This window comes from Dermacentor silvarum, chromosome 2, assembly GCF_013339745.2.
Source record: "Dermacentor silvarum isolate Dsil-2018 chromosome 2, BIME_Dsil_1.4, whole genome shotgun sequence".
In the NCBI taxonomy this organism is placed as follows: domain Eukaryota; kingdom Metazoa; phylum Arthropoda; class Arachnida; order Ixodida; family Ixodidae; genus Dermacentor; species Dermacentor silvarum.
Window position 1 is genome coordinate 82112596 of NC_051155.1, and position 20873 is coordinate 82133468.

The 20873-nt window shown below is 42.3% G+C and overlaps 1 protein-coding gene across 1 annotated transcript; it reads right to left on the bottom strand.

Annotated features, from left to right (window-relative positions):
• Window positions 1-884: 884 nt before the first annotated feature.
• On the bottom strand, window positions 885-18569 carry LOC119441580 (N-acetylneuraminate lyase-like). The gene is made up of 11 exons (XM_037706188.2): window positions 18405-18569; window positions 16816-16871; window positions 13141-13211; window positions 12965-13052; window positions 12273-12330; window positions 11778-11853; window positions 10000-10092; window positions 8455-8600; window positions 6218-6349; window positions 3091-3130; window positions 885-1167 (listed from the first exon to the last, which is right to left on the bottom strand). The coding sequence occupies exons 1-11, from the start codon at window positions 18423-18425 to the stop codon at window positions 1022-1024; spliced, it is 927 nt and encodes a 308-aa protein (XP_037562116.1). The 5' UTR covers window positions 18426-18569; the 3' UTR covers window positions 885-1021.
• Window positions 18570-20873: the final 2304 nt, after the last annotated feature.

Consider the following 20873-nt stretch of genomic DNA (forward strand, 5'->3'; position numbering starts at 1 on the left):
AGTAGCAGACTTTTACACCCCTGAATATTAACAATATCACTTATGTAAAGTAAAAAATTACAGGTCCAAGTATAGACCGTTAAGGTATTCCGTATATAATATGGGTAGTCTCGGATTTGCCGTTATTATTGACTGTCTAGTGGAACCTCGCAGTTAAATAATTCTTTACTAAAGACAACGCTACACCACGGATACCGTAAAATGGCAGTTTACGAAAAAGAAGGTCATGTAGTAAACAGTGAAATAGTTTACTAAAATCTAAGATACCTAGTGCGGAGAGCTTATATTCTATACTCTCAAGAATTCTTTATTCCCACGGAAGGCTGCCTCTACAGATTTATTCTTACAAAACCCGAATTTTTCCCTTGTTATTAAACTCTATGCATTTGGGAACCCTGTAATTCTGTTATTAATGATGTGGTCTTCTATCTTTGAGAATACGGAGAGGAGAGATATTGGCCTGTAGTTATTTAAATCATCCAAAGATCATCCTTTGTGAAGTGCGGTAACTGTAGCTTCGTTCACATTGTTTGGAAACTTGCCTGTCATCATCATGAGCTTACAGATGTGTGCCTAGGGACCTGAAACTATGTCACTCAACGCTTTCAGCGGTAACTGTAGCTTCGTTCATATAGTTTGGAAACTTGGCTGTCATCATCATGAGCTTACAGATGTGTGCCAAGGGACCTGAAACTATGTCACTCAACGCTTTCAGCGGTTTCACTTTACCTTCATACGGGCCACACATCACAGGTCGTCTTTTAGGGACATAATAACGTCCTGCGCTTCGCGTTGGTCACAGACCAATGCGAAGTTTATGATGATGAACATAAAGGTGAAAGTCCCATGCTTCTTCCCCTTCCTATTTTCGGAAGAAATAACAATTATGAAAACAAATTTTATTCGTTGACTTCTTGCGAAAACGGAGGCTCGTGTCACATTTTAACAATTGCACTCCGTACTTTCCTTTGACGAATATCAACGACGGAAAGAAAGCTGACTTTTAGCCATCGCAGTGGCTTCAAATGAGTATATCCAGGGCTCGAATCTCTTCAGCAAGCTTCTCCGCTTTGTCATCAGCCAAGGGACACACGGGAATTCGGGTGTCCCCGAAGTTGAGCCCGCTGACTTTGTTGGCGGCTGCCTTTAGAGCAGCAACGGAGAAACCTAGAAACATAATTCACAGGTTTCACGCTTTTCAAGCCTGAAATAAAATGTTGAGCAGAGTACAAACAGCAGTTACTTTCGTACTTAGTACCAGTAACGGTAACAAGCGAGTAAGAGCATGGCCGCAGTAGTGGCTTGCTTTGTGTATATATGTGCCCCTACGCAATATTCTGTTGTTTTTTTAATAAGCAAAATTTTTGTTAGCTTTGTTAAAGAGTCACACTTCAAGAAAATCTCACAACCTGCGGACGACAGAGTGGCGATGATATTTCATCCTCCCTGAGCATAAATATTGCCACGGGCCGAAATGACAACATAAAAAGATACATTTACAGGTTATTTCCCAGCTGCAGCAACGCTGCATACATACAATGGCTGTCCAAACCAGCCGTGCATGCTACCCGCCCAATGGTCTTCGTTGACAATCAGAGAGTCTTCAGCACCAAGCCCCACTGCTTGTAACAATACGTTTTTAAGCCAATAAGATCACATCAGAATACTACAGATGGAAAGAAGTTTCTTCTTGCTGCGCAGCCAGCTGTTGCTAAAAATTGAGAAGTAACACTAGCTGAGCTTACAGTGTCTAATCCCCGTATTCTAGAAGGTGCCTCCACTCAGCCCTCCACCTCGACTCGATGATGATGATGATGTTTATTGGTATCCCTTTTAAAACGAGACGGGGGCACATAGTCGCCTAGCCTGCTTGATTTATAGAAGTTTTACTGCGTCTAGTGCTATCTATCTGATTGTCCTGGCTGATCTCGACCTTGACTTCGATATTTATAATCCCTTTCACTCCGATGTACCATTAACCCCACCTGCACTGACTCTGTGCCTATCAATATCTTCTCCTCTTTTCTTACGCCAATACTCTAATCGTCTCTTACTTACCCGACTGCTGACCAGTTAATCATTACATCTTCTTTGAACCCAAAGCTTCTGAGAGGTGCAGACTCCCTATCTGCCTCGCTGGCTCAACATCTTAGCATTCCATTCACGGAGTATCGAGTTGTTTCCGGACTTTTTTTGCGACACAGACACCTCATCGTGCAGCGCATACTTGTTCCGCTATGTTTTTGTCCTCAGGCACCTAGCTCGTGTCTCAAGAAGCGAGGCACTCTATTTTGCGTTATCATACAGATTTTCTTTCCTTATTTCTTTCTTTCCAATTCTATGAATCTCCGTGGTCTTTTTTGTTTCCATTACAAGCATCCTATTTACCGTCAATGTGTCTCTCAGTTTCTTTTTCATGACTCCTGGTTGCCATTTACACTTTCAATTACCCTGTACTTGGTTGACAACATCATTAACTGTTTCCTCCATTCTCCTAAAGTGCCCACGTATTTGTGCACTTTAGCCGGTAATTTCTTTTCATCCATGTTCCTTAGTCTTTCTTCAGAACTAATCAAGCTGTGCCCGTTCCTGACTTCAAAAAACGCCTAACCCATGTCCCCTTGCACTGCTACATTTGTGGTTCTACCGTAGGCCCCCAAAGTCAGTCCTCCCACGGTCATCTGGTTAATTTCCAACCCCTGAAGTGTATGGCAACGCCACCCATCGGCAAATGTGGTCACTGCTCTTCATTGACGCTCCACGGTAATTTGTGAGAAGCGCAGCGTCCCTTTGAGTCGAGGCGCGGCGGTGTGCTAAATTCGGCTGAATAGAGGAGGAACTTCTGGTGGAGGATCGTTTGGGAATTCGGGGGTAAGATTCTTTCTTTGCCTGTTTATGGTCGGAATGGCATGTTACTGCAGATATTTCATATATCAAGTACAGAAAGTTCAGATTTTTGCCCACGGCATAGTACTGCTCCATATTGTAATTTTGAGCTTCAATTAGCCACATAATGGATTTCACATTGGAGGTATGTAAGCACTCTGTGCAGGGCGTGGAACTTAGTCCTAGATATATAGCGACACATACCATAATTGCAGAGTGTATCGATGCCATGCTTCAGCTTGTCCTGAATTAAAAAAAAAGAAAGTCATGTTGTTGGTGAAGTGGATCCTTATTGACTATTGCACTTGAATTTAAAAATTTGATGAAGTTAATATAGACACTTCTACATCAAACAGGACTGGGCCACCATACGTATGCATTATAATATTCGTACGAAGTAGAGCCATACGTTGATTAGTCGAGACCAAATTGAAATAAAGATTAAGCTTAGTGCTCTTTTGTAAGTACGTACCATTATTACCTCTTCAACTTGTGTTTTGTGAGGTGGATACTCAGTTCTTCAAACCGAGTGTTGCATTACTGATTGTAATCTCAAAGTTGAGTGAATAACAGAGGCTTTAACAGAGGCTTCTTATTTTATACTTTAGGTTCGTTATTAAAGACCAGTCAAAAGTTTAATATTACACATTGCACAAAAGTAAATTTTTTGGCACCATAATATGCAAAGAACACGTAATTATGAAAATACTAACGCTAAGCTCAGTGTGGAGAAATGACCTCGTGATCTATTACTGTCTCCGAAACTCGTACATATTCTTAAGTCTTTCATGTTATGATTTCCTCACAAACCTTCATTTTTCCTTAAGCAGTACCGCAATTAGTGGTGCCCGTACATCCCTTCCAGATCAACTCAGTCTCAGAATAATGGGTGACTTACACACTTATCACGTCAAAGTGCCTAGCAATTCTCAAAACTTTAATTCGTCAAGGTCACTTTTGTTTCTGCAAGAAATCGGTTCGTCAGACTGGCTTCCTTTCCGTGTCGCGACGTTTAGGTGCTCCATAAGCGCGTATTCAGGTCGTGCTTTCTAACGCTGCGTTCTTCGATGCGGCGATATCAGCGTATACGGACATTGCATTGTTGCTTCACTTGCACCGATCGCTGTGACCAGGATATTGGAATTTCCGAGCGCCTAGTGGAGAGTGAAATATCTTTATAGTAGGTTTGTTCAGTCCTATTACGAGGAAACAAAGTGCGGCAAACTTGCTACTGTTATCGTGGAACATCTTTGCGTTTGAGCACATTACTAATAAAATAATAACAATTAAAATGACGGGCCACCGTTTCGTTTCTTGCAACACTCGTTCTTATTGGGTGCCCGCCCCATCGCACGTTAGATTTCGCAAAGTCCGCCATCACGAATGTATCAAATTGCATGTACGAGGGCTGTCCAGAAGGCCCACGATGCGGCGGTGAGGCTTGGCCTTCCCGTACCAGCGTGGAAGCGGCCCGCAGTCTCGCCCCTATAAGAACTGAGTGAAGATTCCTCCGGACCTCAATAAATTTTACTACCTACCTATTAACAGCGGAGCTATTTAAGCCGACCGTCATTCCGCAACACGCGCACAGAAGATGTGGGCCGATCCTGGCGGTAGTGCAGAAAGGGTCCAAGCGCAATAGCACATACCCCTGTGATCTAGCGAAAGTGTTTAAGTTCGAGGAGGGTCCGTCGAGTGTACGGTGCAAAACATCCCATAGCCAATCAATAGCTCATTGATAATTGATAAATAATCAATAACTTCTGGAAAATGCTGGGGTGACTTGGTAGTGTTTAGCCTAGCCTAAATACGTGGTCGATCAGCTCCATCTTTATCCTTGCGCCACTAGTGCAAGCTACGCAACTATTTTTATTTATTCATTGTATTTATTTATTTACAAAATAATGCAGGCGCATGCGGGCCAAGCAGGCAGCGTAAAATTACAAAAACAAAAATCATACAAGCATTCAGAAGACAACTAACAAAAAGCTCACATTTCTGTTACGAAATTAACAGATTCAAAAATTAATCAGATCTATTGAGTCAGTACTGTTTAGCAATGATAATGGTAGTGCGTTCCATCCTTCAATAGTACGGGGGAAAATGAAAATTTGAAACTGTTAGTTCTTGTTTGGTAGGGAGTTAAAGATTCAGAGTGGTGACCTCTGGTTACTCTTGTACCGCGCATATGTAGCGCGCACATGTAGCAGGGATCGACCGAAAGTCCAAAAGAAATTTAAGCCTTGGAATTTTCCGCCATAGTTCTAATGTCTGTATAATGAATGATTGCGCATGATAGTTTTTGGTGAGTCCGTTATACGGTATTTAGAAAAAAATAAACCTAACTGCTTGCAGCTGAATCATTTCTAGTGCATTAATACTGTTTTTATTATGTGGATCCCAAACAGTGCATGGGTATTCCAATTTCGGCGGAATGAGTGATCTGCATGCATGAAGTTCAGTTTCCGGGGGCGCTTGGTTTAGTTTATGACGCATAATACAGAGTTTACGAAATGAGACAGCACATACGTTAGAAATATATGAATTCCAACTTAGGTTGTTAGTTACTGTCACACTTAAATATTTATACTGATTCACTTCAACGAGAGGATGAGTAGAAAGGCTATAGGGAAACTTCCACCTATGTCATTTCTTCGTTATATGCATGTATATGGTTTTTTCTTCATTCAGATTCATGTCCCATTGTTTACACCATGAGTAAATGTTGTGAAGGTTAGTATACAGAAGTTCCAGATCCTCTCGGCAAACATTCTCATGAAACAAAATGCAGTCGTCCGCAAATAAGCGAATTTGTACTGGTTAAATAACAGCGTTAACAATATCAATAATAAAAATCAGAAGCAAGAATAAATAGACCCACGGTCCTCATCATTATTATTATTTTTTGCACCAGTGATAACGGTATGGGTGATTTCACTAGGAGAGTCATATCAAGTTAAAGAAACTTATGTAATCTAAGAGTCGGTACACAACAGAATTTATAAAATAGGGCATTTAGAAAACAAGTCATCAAAATTATATGGGACAGACCTTTCGCCACGACATACTAAGCGGCAACATAGTAGTGAAAAAGCACCTGGCAGAGTTAGTTAGTATAAGAGGTCCACACATGAAGTGCACCGCTGGTGAACTGGGTCAGTTTGTATATTTATTATTTTTAGAGCTTGCCAAAGGATACACTTTTGCTTAAGTTGAGCACCAGAAAACAAAGATTTGGGGCAGCAGGAAAGGAAACATGTTTATGACAAGATGCTTTGTAAGTTTTGTCATTTTCTAAGCCGTTCAGTGATGACAAAGCAGATATAATCACCTGGTGATGGCGTGCTCCGGCCATGTCACCCTTCTCGTACAAATCGATGATTTTCTTTGCGAGATGTCCTTGATAAGTGAACGTCCCTCCAATGGCAGCGGTCACACCCAAAGATAGAGCGGCAAGAAGCATCTGTGGCCAAAGAGTAATTTCAGTTCGCAGATAAGAGAGTCAGTATATCAGTAGACCGTATATTATCAAATAATTCTTTAACAACCGATAGCACAATAGAATATCCAACAAGTTATATTTGTTCGCTAATGCTTGCAGGGAAGAAATATTGTTACGTCCGCAACTACCGTTTGTTCGAGCGCCAATAACGAACTGTCTGAAACTTTGATATTCCACCTCAATTAGTAGTAGATTAGTAGGGCACTCCTAGATTTTTTCTCGCGGACATATCAAGATGTATGTTTAATTTTGAACTGCATGAGTCAGCAAAATTATCTTTTCGACAACTGGGTAGGCTATCGTTGAAGACGCAAGACAGCTTTTGTGGCTCGACATTGTTTTTGTAAGCCTACAGCAACTTTATTTTTATTACTCATGTTAGTGTTTATTAATTTCCAATTTTATTACTTACTTTATTTTACCCACTTGTGGTTCGACAGGGACATGGAACGAGTAGATACAGAATACTAATATAAAAAGAAAACAAACTTACAAAGAACCCACTATGTCATTCCTTAACAAATCCAAGCATATAGCGCTTTTCTAAGGGTATGTTATTTCTCATTCAAGAGCAAATAAATATATTCTGACGTGGCTCAAACGAGGCTAAACCAGCTTCATGTTGTCAGTCGTTGCTGTTTCACTCATTGTCGGTCATCGGTTTACACAACTATTCCAGTTACCGGGCTACCGCGCTCCTGCTTGACGCGCTTTCTCAAGACAAACCTTCATGAACATTATCCCTGATTAAGAGTGAGGAGGTTTGCTTAGGTGGTTTTACAGCACCATCTTGAATCTCATTTAACCAGATAACCCATGCCGCGCGAATACTGTTGTACAATGAGCCATATTCTGAACAATATTACGCAAGCCTTGACTACATGCTGTGTCAGCGCCTTAAAATGGCGAGAAGCCCCGATAGTTCTCGCCCGTGCGCTAAGCACTTACAATGCAAGCATCGTCTGCTATACTTATTCCTTAAAGTGTGCAGATGCCTTTGCTACCCGTGATACCCCATCGTGTGGCAGATGCACAATGGAATGAAGATAAAAAGGAAAAATGGAAATTTTTCACATTGTTCGTAGGGTGTTCCCATTGTTCGCAGGGTGTAGCAGCTCAGTTATACACGCTCAAATCTAACACGCCTGTTAAGTTGCGAAGGTTAGTTTTTATCGTAAGTTTCGTACGCGCTTATGCAGGTACGGTATGTGTAATAAGTAGTGAGCTGCTGAAAAAAAGATGTATGTATGTATGATGCACGTATGTATGTATGTATGCATGTGTATGTATGTAGTTATGTATGTATGTATGTATGTATGTATGTATGTATGTATGTATGTATGTATGTATGTATGTATGTATGTATGTATGTATGTATGTATCAGCACGCGCAAGGTATTGAGAGGAGTTGGTCTCAATTATGAGCCCTCACAGATAACAGAAGCCCGGTGTGTGCAACCTTCAGGCGAAGAACTTAGCAGACCACACTTGGCACCGTATAGTGCTCTGCGCGCATGCGTGAGCTATCGGCGATGTGGTCGCTCCTCACCGTTACAAGGCGCTCACACAGTGCAAGGTCTATGCTCGTACGATAGTGTTCAAAATCTTGCTGTTTGTATACCTTCTCTCATTTGTGTGAGCAGCAATGACTGCTCTGCAATGTACAGTGACAGGTAAGCAAATACAGGGCCAATTTGATCCGTGAATTTGGACTCGCTCTCCAGGGCGATCACGCTCATCGTATGTGAATGTCTCTTCAGCGATTCTTTGGTATCATGTTACAAGTTCATTGACAGTTAGATTCATTACTCACTTGTAGCATGTCTCCTAGCTTCTACGCGTTCTGTACACCATCAGAAAACATGAAACTGAAGAAAACAGGACAGAACTAAATAATCATTATCATGTGGAAGAAATGTGATCCACTAGTGTGTTCTGCACCACCATGTGGCCGATGCAAAACGCCAAAAATGGCAGCTTCAGATATAGAAGGCGGTATGCCGTCAAAAATAGTGGCGAACTGCACCTTTTCTTGCACAGCTGCTACAGTCATAATGGCACTGTACCTCTTCGAATCCGAAGAATATTTTAATGTCAGCTTTGTCTTCACGCAAGAACCCAGCTAAGTCGCTCAATTCACTGCATGAGTACTTGGCTCCACACAATGCCGGCACTCGTCGCCTTGCCTCTGGTAGGAATTCAGTCATCCGCACTGAAAAAAAAATCATTCATCCGCAGTGTGAAAACATGAATACCTCCTCGCTTGAAGTATTTCTTAGCGTTAAGGCAGGCAGAATAAATTAAGTTTCACTATCTTGTCACTTTACAATGACCTGCCATAATCAGGATGAAGGCGATGTAAAATACCTCGTAAGGCTTACATAGGCATTGTCTAGCGGTTTCCTTAGAGTTTGATTAGTTAATGTCATGTCTGGACCGGCTTATTTCGAGCGGAATTTTCATATGCCAAAGAAGATGTAGAAATCAATGACGGGCTTCAAACTCCCGTGCTATCTTCGCGTCATGTTATAACATCCAGACAGCGTGTGGTCTGAACTAATGGTTACTTTTAGTTAAACAAGGTTTCCATTGCCTTCCAAAATAAAGAAAACTGAACCTACAGTGAGTTTAGAGAACCTTCTGTTAAGTTAAATGGCCGATTAATGCGACAGTACTTTCAAACCCAATGCGTCATGCAAACAAACAAGCCCTGTGCTTTGTGTGAAAAATTCAGCAATGCAAACGATGCAGCACATTTCTGTCGCTTATCACACACACTGCACTAAAAAATAGATGCAAACTGAATTTACAAGAACAATTCTTCCGAATGCACTAAATTAGTGATGCTCTTTAGTGTTGCACATTGTATATGCTAAGTCAGTCTAGATAAAATGATAAGCTTCCGTAGTAACAAATTCGTCTTTCGTAGCAAGAACACAGCTTTTGTGAGCGAAAAAATGACGAAAATGGGAAATTTCAGTGGAGCCACCTATTTTGGGCTATGGTACCTCTCATGTGACCTCACTACTGCCTTATTCACATAGAGCGGCATAGAATGAGGCTCCGTGAACATTACGTCCACTTTACTGTTTAGGTACGAACGTTGAAATTGAGCTGCAGTGGCACACTCGGTGGATATTCAAGGAAATCCTAGGTTTGCACACGGAAAGTGATGATAGACTTGTAGATGAATACTCTATCGACATAATTTGACCTAATATTTTTCTTTAATCTCTTTTTAGGGAGGATTTAAATAAGACATTCATAGTCTGATTATCATAAAGAATACCAGCGAAAACGGAGCCCGCATAAGCTGAAGGTGCACGAAACAGGCTTGCTAAATAAACATTACTTCAGAAATATGGCATGTTGCTTCATTGCCCGAATGCTAATCGCACTAGCTCTATAGGTAATGTGATTACCTCTTTTCGTCTATAGCTTTCACTCCATTGCCACAGAAAGTTGTCCGCCGGTATAAAACGTCGTTGTATGCCTTTTGAGCCATTCACGCTTTCACTACAATTTGTTAGCCGCTTCTTCAAGTGTCAGCCTAACTACATTACACAATGTAGGCTAGCAAGAATTGATTACTGCCAAAGCTGAAATCTCACCGTTGACGCAGGTGAATGCTGGAATATGGTAGTAGATAATCGGCGTGTTTGGAGCAGCTTTAGAGACTTCTTCTACATACCGTATCAGGTGGTCTGAAAAAGAGTGCGAACGATTTCACGAAAATTACAGGTTCCCTTCCGGTTACACATGCATGCTCGGCCATCATTTCTTACTCAGATGTTACGCTTCGCTAGAAGGCGCACCTTTTGTGCCAATCATAACCATGCGCTTATATAAATACTTTTCAATGTCAAGACGAGTACACTGTGAGTTATTGATCCCTTTTATTTTTTCTGGTATTCTAAAACCTCTTCCGCAGTTCCGTAGGGGTTCTGAGATTACGGTGCCACCCACTTTAGTGTATGTGTCAGCAAAATTTTACTAGTGGCAATTAGGTACCGTTTGTGTAGCCGTTAAAAGCAAATGGTTTGTATAGTGGAAGCTTCAATGTACAGTGGCGTGCAGCTTGCACCATCCCGGTCGTAGTGCAGAGTGTAGGTAATTACTGAAGTGTGTTTCGAAGATGGGAGTGAGCCACTTGCAGTTGGCTTTAATTGTTCAAATGCGCCCATTTGTGTTCCATGTGAGTATACGCTATTCAGCAAATAAATTATTGCTGTTCGTTCGATTTGCTGTTTTTTGTGTGCGTGTGTAAAATTACCACATTCGTACGACATCCAACTGCACAAAGAGGGAATCCTTACCTATAGTAAGTAGCAAATATTGTAAGTAAATAATACAAAGTAAAATGTATTGAGTTATCCAACCTTTCTAGGTTCACGTTTTCATTTAGAATCTGAAGTTTCAGAGCACTGAGTATACGCATAACAAGAATGCCGGCAGTCTTTCGCGAGTCTATACGCGTGGCTTGCAACACGTGATAATACCAGTTTAATGAGTGTACTTCGAAGTTTCAGTAATTGTGAACCGAGGCAGCGATACCTCTTTTAATTCTATACATTTTGCTTAGGTCGGCGCTGTGTGTACTTTTTACTAAGTTGTTCCACGACCAGACAGGATTCCGCCCAGCCCTCGATTTCAATCGATGCCAACATTTAAACACCTAAAAATTATAAAAATGTATTTTAATCTTTGCTTGCCCAGGACGGTAACTGCTAAAATTGGAGTCTTTCCCCCATAGGGCCACCCTTTCTGTAGGCATTTTTCTTTTATAAAGTTTTTCTCGCCTCGCATTCAAACGAATGCACGTAAAGAACTGCCCCGCGCTGACGCTTTACACAACAATGCAGACGTATAGAGTATATTCGAAGAGTGCGAAAACTAGGGCGATGCGCTGCTGTGAATTAGACGTACAGCTGACTTACGAACGGCCTCCAAGTTCTGCACTGAGCGTGTTGGATACATAATAGGCATGGTGACACCCTAAAACCAAATTTGCTGTAATAGCCACCAGAGCCATAAAGACATATTCCAGGACATTTCTGCATCGCTTTTATTGGTGAAGCTGTGCTGATCCCCTAAATGTAAATATAAAAAGGAGGCGCCGTTTCAAACGCATTCGTGCTACAATTCTGCCGATCCTTTATTCTGTAGAAAGTCGGAATTATGGATATTCTGCTGGCAAGACAGCATGAGTTTTCATTATTTTTCTATCGGGACTAATCAAAGAGGTGGTAGTTCGGGATCCAGAGCCCCTCGCCTTCTGCCACATAAATGTGTTCCTAGTCAGAATTCCCGCCAGAAACTGCTCGTCGAAGGATACAAAAGTTGTAGCATCTTTTATACTCAGTAATTTTGGCGAGCGAAGCAGACTTACCATTGGACGGGGACCTGAAGTAGAACGGTGGTAGAATGGAAATAGCATCCACGTTCAGGCTTTCAGCATGAGTAGCCTACAAGAAATAGCCATCGTCAGCTGAAATCCTAATTATTAATTCAACTGCTGATATGACGCAGGTATAGAATATGTTTGGTTTTTGCAGTGCCACATCCCCCGCCTCCTCCTTTTCAATGAAATAAATACAGTACTGTGTTTCGTATAACATCGCTACTTCCTGTGTAATGATGTTAAAATTTAAAAAAGTTCTCGAGATAAACCCCTATTATAAATAAATATGCACAATAGCACGTACATGCACTATCTATTTTAGAATAATACCTAGTGTGTAAACAACAAGACCACTACATCCTGCTTGCTTCTAGTTTTACAGTTTTACAGTACCTGCCGAAGAGGCGCATGCATTGGAATGTACAAATCCGCAATGTTCTTAATTTGAATCTTGTGACAGCATTTCAAAAGCAAGTCACTCACGAGTTCTTGGGTGTCCACTATTGATGTTGCCGTCACATGTACGATAACGAGGTCCAATCTGCAAATAAAGTCATTTTTCAGAGGTATTTTGTTTCTTTAGAATGAGTCTTGCGTGCTAGCAATAATTGTTAGAACAGCCAAACCTTTGCATAAGAAATTCAAATATGCACGAAGAACTTTATTAGCGTCGTGTACTGGTGGATTTTCTGCATTGATGGTAAGAGACTTAGCGAATCTATTGTTTATTCGCTCTCATTCATTTCATTTCATTTGAAATGGCAACTCCAAGTGAAACTTTCAGCACCATCGCGCACACATCGGAAAACTCCGCGTCGAACAGAGCAAGTTATAGAACACGCACAAGTTTCAGTTCTGGGCTTTTGTCCGAACACCTGACATTGCATAATAAATGCAACATTGCTACAACGAGACTCGCATATTTCAGGCAGCAAGTTGCCACCCGGATGCACTTAGCTGCAATTTGTTGTTCTATCTCAGTTATTCTCTTCGAGCTTACCTATACCTGTGAACTTCTGCCTGATTACACGATAAAGAATTAATCTGAATTCATTGGTGTTAGATATACTTTGCACAGATTTTCAGCAAAACCGTTTCAACTTAAGGTCACAATATTGCTATTTGCCGCAGCACATTGCTGGAAAAATTACAGGCAATGTGACAAATTGACTTACTTTCCTTTGGAGGCTTCAACCCATCTTTCGGTCAGCTTCTTCCTCTCTGCGACGGTTAGGGAAGGTCCTTCGCCGGTGGACCCATTAACTGGGTGGAAAAAATGAGCACATAGTGTTTTTGTTTGAAGTGAGGTTGGAATCGGTGCGTAATGTCCATAAATAGACTGAGTTCTTACCAAATGCTCCAGTGACACTCTGCTTCTGCAGAAGACTAACATATTTGTCGATGATATTGATGTTGATGTGTCTGAAAGCATCGTCAAATACAAACGTATTACCACAAAATATAGCCATCGATGAAAATGCCGCTCCCGCGAAATAAGTGTTACAGTTTGCTTTAGCTGTGTTCCCTAGCGTACAAGAACGGGCGATGCATCACAAAATCAGTGTAAATATACCCAGAAAATTACATAAGTGGCAAGACTCAAAAAGAACCGAACTTTCGTTTTCATGCCTCTGATGGGTTTACTTCTATATCCCTCCACTGGGTATAGGTAGCTATAGCCCTCTGCTATCATTGCTTTGATGTAGCCTTCGTAGATGCGGGTGATTCTGCGAATCACTTTGTTTTTGAAGAAGCTAAATGAACAAGCCTGCGAAACCATCGCTTGCAATCCTAAGAAAAAGCATGCCTGCAAGAAATTTTGTTTTCTTTTGGCGACGAGTAGGCAGTTGCCAGCCGACGTCGGGACGATGACTCCAATAGGATGGCGGCGTGTGACGACAATGTCGTGACGAAGATGGCATGGCGAGAGTCGGATGACGAAGCTGGAGACACGATGATGGCACGAACATGACAACGAAAATATGACAACGAATGCATGATAGGGACTGCCTGACGAATATGCAATAATGACGATAGCATAATGACGGCGCCATAATCCCGATTGAATGACGGCAGCATAATTACAACAGAATGACGAAGAAGAAATGACGTGCACGACAAGTTGGGTGGGTTGGTAAAGATGCTTGGTCATTTTAAAAAATCGCTCAGAAAAGATGAAGACAAAGAAAAGGTAGCACCTTTTTATATAAGGAAATGGCATACCTTAATATAAGATAAAAGTGTCGTGGCAGCAGCCTTGTTTTTATGACGCGGTAGTTATTCTTTTTAATGATTCATTTGCGTGTGCGCCTGCGCTGTTCCATTTATGATTTAGAGTGATTGGTTAGCACAGTTTTTTTTGCCTTTTTGATGCGTGACGTCTGAGATAACTGGAATTAGAAAGGATATAGGGCCATCTTTCGTAAGTTTTACGGACTTTTTAAAAACTGACGGTGGCATATAGCGCAATTCTCGTCGTTCAACTGGATTGTTTGAAGAGGCGGACATTACTAGCACGAGAAATCAAAACGCATGTTTAACTAATAAACAAAAATTGACTAATTGCCTACCTAATTACTTTATGGCACATATTACAATTTACGAAGTGTGGCCGGTGAGTTTGCATGCTGCGTCAACTTGAAGTGAATTTCAAGGATGACACCAGTTTCGAGGTATTAATTACCGAAGTGTGCGACGAAATACATGTGCGTTCCATTTACTATGCATAAAAGAACATTTTGCTAAAAAAAGTAAATGAACCAGCAGTGCATTTTTACGTGAATTTAATGGTACATATCTCCAAAGTGGTGTAATTCTGGCAATTAATTTCAAGTGAATACGCCTGACAAGTTCACGGGCTACAATTCGTAAATTGCGAAGGGTGCCGGAAATTAATCAAGAAGTTAACAAGCTCCTTTTTCCTAATTAGTAGAATAATTGTTTTAATGTTTAGTGCACGTGTGTACTGTCCGCCTCTCTGAACAATCCAGCTCAAGGACTAGAATTGTGTTATCTGTAACATGCGATTTTTACAAATTCCACATGAACTAAAGGTGATCGCATGTGTGCTTCTGAATAAATGCTGGTTTGAAGTCAGCGCATTTTACGTCTACCTCTTCTTTGTTCGTGTCTTTCTTGAGCGCGGGTTCGAAATTTGCAAATCTGCAGTCACCATGAAAGAAGTATTGACGTCGATGGAACAATGAAGGTGGCATGACGAGAATGGGATGCTGTTACTGAAGGGATGACCATGGTAAAACGAGAGCGTGACGAGGAAGCCTTGACGATAGCGGTGACAAATGCGTGATGACGATACATGACAAGGGTATCAGGAAAGTAGGATTACGAAAAGCGTATGACGACAATGGCTTGACCATGACTGCATCTTGAAGCCTCTCTGACGACGATGGCATGACGAGAGTTGGATGGAAAAGCTTATGTGACGGCGGTGAAACGACTACGAAGGCATCACGACGGTGGTGTATGAACAATCGCTTGGGGTCTGTACGACGAAGATGGCGTGACAAGCATGGCATGAATAGATTCGGATGAGAATGCTGGAATGACGACGATGCATCCACCACGACGGCATCATGACTACGAGCTCATCATCATCATCATCATCATCAGCAGCAGCAGCAGCTGATGATGATGATGATGGTGTTGAGTAACGCCTGGGGGACCGTTGGTGCAGCTGTACGCAGACGCGTAATCATGCGGCTATTTTATTATTTCGCGCGTTTTCTTTATAACGCTGAAAAAATAATTACGTGAGACATACCGCACTGAAAACAACTTAATCGGATGTTCTAAAACACAAGTATTACTTTTCTATCAAAAATCGCGCCCTCAATTCAGTTATAAGAGATTTTGTTAAGTAATCTCATCTTATTATCCATAGTCCAATGATAAAAAAAATCCTCCTGGTGCGGTACGTGACTGCTGACAGAATGTCATTGGCTGCGTCCTCATATGTTATATATTTTATTTTTAAGAGCTTGGGTAACGTTAGCTGGGGCACCCTGTCTATGTTTAGTCATAATTATTTCTGCGTGCCAGCAGTATGACGGTTGTGGTTGTGGTATTCCTTAGCAAAACATCAATCATAACCTTTTGAGAATGTCTGTTAAGGTAAGGGAAGAGCAGGTGTGGACGGCAGATAACTATGGGGGTGATAAAACTAGAAAATTTGGTGGCGCAAAATGGGGTCAGCTAGCGCAAAACGTGGATAATTGGAGATATGCGGGGGGAGGCCTTCGTCCTACAGTAGGATACAAAGAGAGTGATGATATTAATGTTGACTGAGTCTATAGACAAAAACGTGCTACACATTATGAATCAATTATTCCAGCATTATTCATAAGATACGGCTTCGACAATTTCAAGACTGGGGAGCGGTGCCTACGCCATTTTCACAGAAAGAGGCACATGTACAATACGCCTGTTTTGAGTGCAGCTTGGAGCTTTTACACCAGGAGGGGCAGCACCACGTGCTGGCCTGGCGTCGCAAAACTCCTAGAAGATTAGGCGAGTGACTCGGGAAACATGAATGGTAAATTCGACTGGTCCCTTTCGAGTGCTGGAGAGCGTTCCCGCAGTGCGGTTTACACTGGACAGGTACAAAACGAGCGCTGGGAACACATTCGACTGGTTCATTTACAGCACCATGCTTCAGCTCACAGCCCTCGGAGGCGCTGTCACCTTAGAGCGGGGAGTGCGACAGAGATCCTATATAATCTCGATCACGTGATTATTTACTCCAATTGCTCTAGGGGCAGCTGAGCGTTGAGCTGCGGCAGGCTTTCTAAGGCTCCTATCTTCAGAGTGTTTCACGTCGCCGCAAACAGAGTTGGAGCTGAGCAGGAACCATCGATTGTACCAAAAAGCACCTCGTGGAGGGCGCATGCTTGCCGTGACATAGCATATATATATTTTTTGACGCTCGTACACCCGCGTAATGGCAATCCGAGGTTGAGTGTTTCTGCCTTTAGAGAAACAAAAAACATGCTGTTGTAATCCTCCTCACCCTTTAGTGTCAAAAGGTGTGAATGGAGCGACGCAAAGGCCCCTGTAGTTCTTTATCTGGAAGAAAAGAAATTGATCAATTCAACGATGACTTGCATATATAAAAAAATGGTGGCCTTTCGAACAGCCGGAAACGTTCCTCTCCATTTCAATAGGAATAACTGGAAACAGGGTCAGTCTTCAACAGTGGAGGAGGAGGGTTCAGTTTTATTTCAGTGTTTCACGTCATTTAATTTTACTCGATCATGGCAAAGAGACACCATACAAGAAAACTGCAAGGTCAATAGCTGAATGTAGCGGCGGTCCATGATGAACACACAATTGGCCGCAGAGGTTTAGTACAAGCATCACTGCGGTGTCGCCCTAGGGGGCGGCGCTTCTCCAGGATGCTTTTAATGAAGTTCTTTGTATCCGTATCACTGTGAAGATGTAGCAAGCTCAGGTACTAGTTCAACTGCGACAATGTAAATTATTAAAAATGCGGGAAAATACCGCCATAGCAAAAATACAATCTATAATTCTAGACAAACAATTCATACGGACAACAACAGTGTGTTTCCTATAACTATAGACACAGTATATAGACGAAGTTGTTCAATACTTCTGGCGGTAGAGGATTAATGAGCTAGACACAGTGAAATAACATTGGCGGGGGCAAATTTACCGAAAAGAACCTTTTATATGATAGAGCAATGTGGTTACACGGTGTTATGAAATGCGAGGTTTATTGCGTTACATCTTTTTGCAGCATAACGTTGTATGAGACGTTCACCACATACGTTACGCGTAGCTGGTGGCCTTAAATTCAAGGTAAGCATCTCTGATGTGACTCGTTGGTACAAGGAAAACAGTAATTAGTGAATGATAACTATGCATGATAGTATTAGGGGTTATTTTGACCTCTAGTTCGAAGACAGACTTTAATACAGGCTTTTACGTACTTATTTTTGAGTGGGTTATAATGGACCTGAGAGCTTTGGGGATTAGATTAGTAAACTATAGATGTGGCCTAGATTTGTAATTCATCATATTGCGGCATACATGGATCATTACCAGAGCAGGAGAAAGAACAGCTGTCTGGAATTCGCCATGGTGATGTATTCTACATCCAGTAGCATATAGGCACTACCAAAGTCAAGCGTCCCTTTTGGCATCTCCGTCATTCACCTAACATTAAAACTGTTATTTGTCTCCAAGTGTAACCAACAAATACGAAGCTTTACACGAGCTACGATTGTACTGGCTTTTGCCCCTGTTCTCACAAAATACATTAAAGAGAGCGAGCCCGCAACTTCTTTCTGAAGGATGAAAAAGAAGAAGCTTTGCGAGCAAAGCTGTGCACCTACTAACGCAGCTTCTACAATTCACAATTCATTACTGCATGAAAACATGAAAATGCAACTGCTCGGAATATGTCAAACAACCAATTCCGATTGAACGCTTTTCAGTCCGAACCTAGTGAATACCGCCTAGCTATCTACTAGCACATTCGAACCCACCGCACGTTGTAGCACGTTCTTTCAATGGTAACACCACCAACAAGGACACGAATGATAGTTTTAGCACGTCAGGAAAAAGGGGCGTACTTGCCTTGGCTATCTTTGCGTCCATTTTGAGCGCCTGTACTGTCTGGCGGTGATTCCGTCTATACAGCTGTACCGTCTCACTGTCGAAAGACCTCGCTGTCTTTTTCTTTTTTTGTTCTGAAAGAGGACACTGATAGAGAGTGCCCGAGACGAGACCTAGCGATGCTCTCGACAACTCGGCTCGCACAATCACTACGTTCGCGGCCGCATAAAGATAGCAGGATGCAGCCTTCCTCTCTAACCGCCCGGATGAAACGGCATCGGCGTAGTGCGAAAGCTCGCCTTCCTACAGTTGTGGTGTCTGCAGTTGCGAGATAAAATGACGCAGCGACAGCGCAGGGAACCTCGCTTTCTCGAGGTCCTCGTTTTTACGACTGAAACATCAACACATGCTGAGGACGGCGTACGTTCTCGCGTGGCGACAATGACATACTCTAGAGAGTTCAACGATCCGCGACAAACAGCTGCGTTGCCCGAGCAGCGGTCAAAAGCACTCTTCATTTCTGCACACCAACGCAGGTGTGTGGCGCAGTGTTCGCCTGACACATGCGGAAATCTTTGCTGAAAGAATGTACAATGTTGCGCATAAATCACGATGGTACACACATTGAGCAAAGCTATATTCTTATGGCATACCAAAAGGCCCAAGTGATCTTTGATCTTTTCGGGAACCTTTGATGAAAGTTCACGAAATATGCGTTAACGCTATAGCCATTAATCCTACAAGCAGGAGTTTTATTGGGATAGAATGAAACATTTCTCGTGTTGCAGGAGGTCTATCTTCAGCCTGTTATATATCTGATTGATGTGTCCTTAAAAGATACCAAAGATTTTTATTTCTTCTTAAGTCCGCTTACAAAACCTAGCGTACCCGCCGTACTGGCTTAGTGGCCACTATAGTGTTGGACTTCTAGGCATGCGGTCGCGGGATCGAATCGCGGCCACGGCGGCCGCATTGCGATGTGGCGAAATGCAAAAACACCCGTGTACTTAGATTTCGGTGCACGTTAAAGAATTTCAGGTGCTCCAAATTATTCCAGTGTCCTCCAATAGGGCGTGCCTCATAATGTGATCTTGGTTTTGGCACGTAAAACCACATAATTTAAATAATTAAAACCTAGCGAGTGATCCCAGAGCTCCAGCGCATGTTTTAAAAATTCAAAAGATGCATCTACATTTCTTTCCTGCCTTTATCAGAACTTCGTAATGCTTTTTTTTTCAATACAAGTCACATGTTGGTTAAACTGCAGTGCAATCATAGAGCTTTCTAAATCAACCACGAGTCCCATATGTTATGGCACTGTCCCGAGGAATACAAACCACCAGCATATCATAATTACGTGTGTATTTTAAAGGCCCTCACCCCACTGCGAGTCGCTGATTCGAAGGAACAAAGCCATTTCACTCGCCGTCAGTAATAGGAAGTTGAGAAATGCCCTGCCCTGTGTTCTCTATTACGTGTTAGCGCCGTTGGGAATAGCAAATCGTGCTGCTGTATTAAAACATGAAATTCTAAAAGATGCGCACAATAACACACCGCTAAACTAAAGAAAAGGACATCGGATGGGCTACAGCGGACATTACGCTGTCTTTTTTTTAAATGCGTAAGCATTTCTATGCCTACACATCTAGGAAACCCGTCCGTCCGTACTTCCGTCCGTCAGTCACTTAACACGATCGCTTTCAACATGGGGCCCGCAGTAAGGAGTGAATTGACCTTCGTGCTGCCTCTCACTTCAAGGCGATCTAACCGGCGAGAACACAGCGCGCACGAAGCTATCAGCAGTCGGCACGCTCTGTTCACACCGCAGATCGCCTTCATGATAGGGCTCGTGCAATAAGCAGCCACAGCCACAGTTGGGTTGACCATGGTTCAAAATGGATCGACGTGGTTGGATAAGGCACAAAAGAGCAATACCGGCATATAATGATTGCAACGTCATCAGAGCACCTGGCGCTGCCCCCTGCAGTAGTTTGCTTGCGTCATCAATTAGTCGCCGTCCGCAGCAGTTCGAGCTGCCGCAGCGCTGCCACTTATACTGGGCGGATCAAGTTTCACAGCCGTGATAATGGAGCATGGAAATGAGCAAGTAGCACAATGCTTACGCACACTTAGACACCTCCCAGAGGAGTTTCTGCGTTAATTTTTTTAATGCAATGTGAATATAAGTATGTATATATATATAAGCGAAAGCAAGGGAAGCAAAAAGGGACCACTTTAATTAGACACAAGAATTATTTGCCAAAAGATAAGGATGCCAAGCAAAGCATAAGGGAGGTCATCTCTGATGTTATGGTGTTATTAGAAGTCTGGAAACGATACGCTGAAAGGAAAATAAAGGCGATGAAAAAACAACTTGCCCCTGGTGGAAGCCGAACCCACCACATCCTCATTACGCGTGCGCTGCACTATTAAATTTGCTACGGCAGCGGCTGCTATCACGTCCTCATTTTCGGTTATTATGCGTGTGCA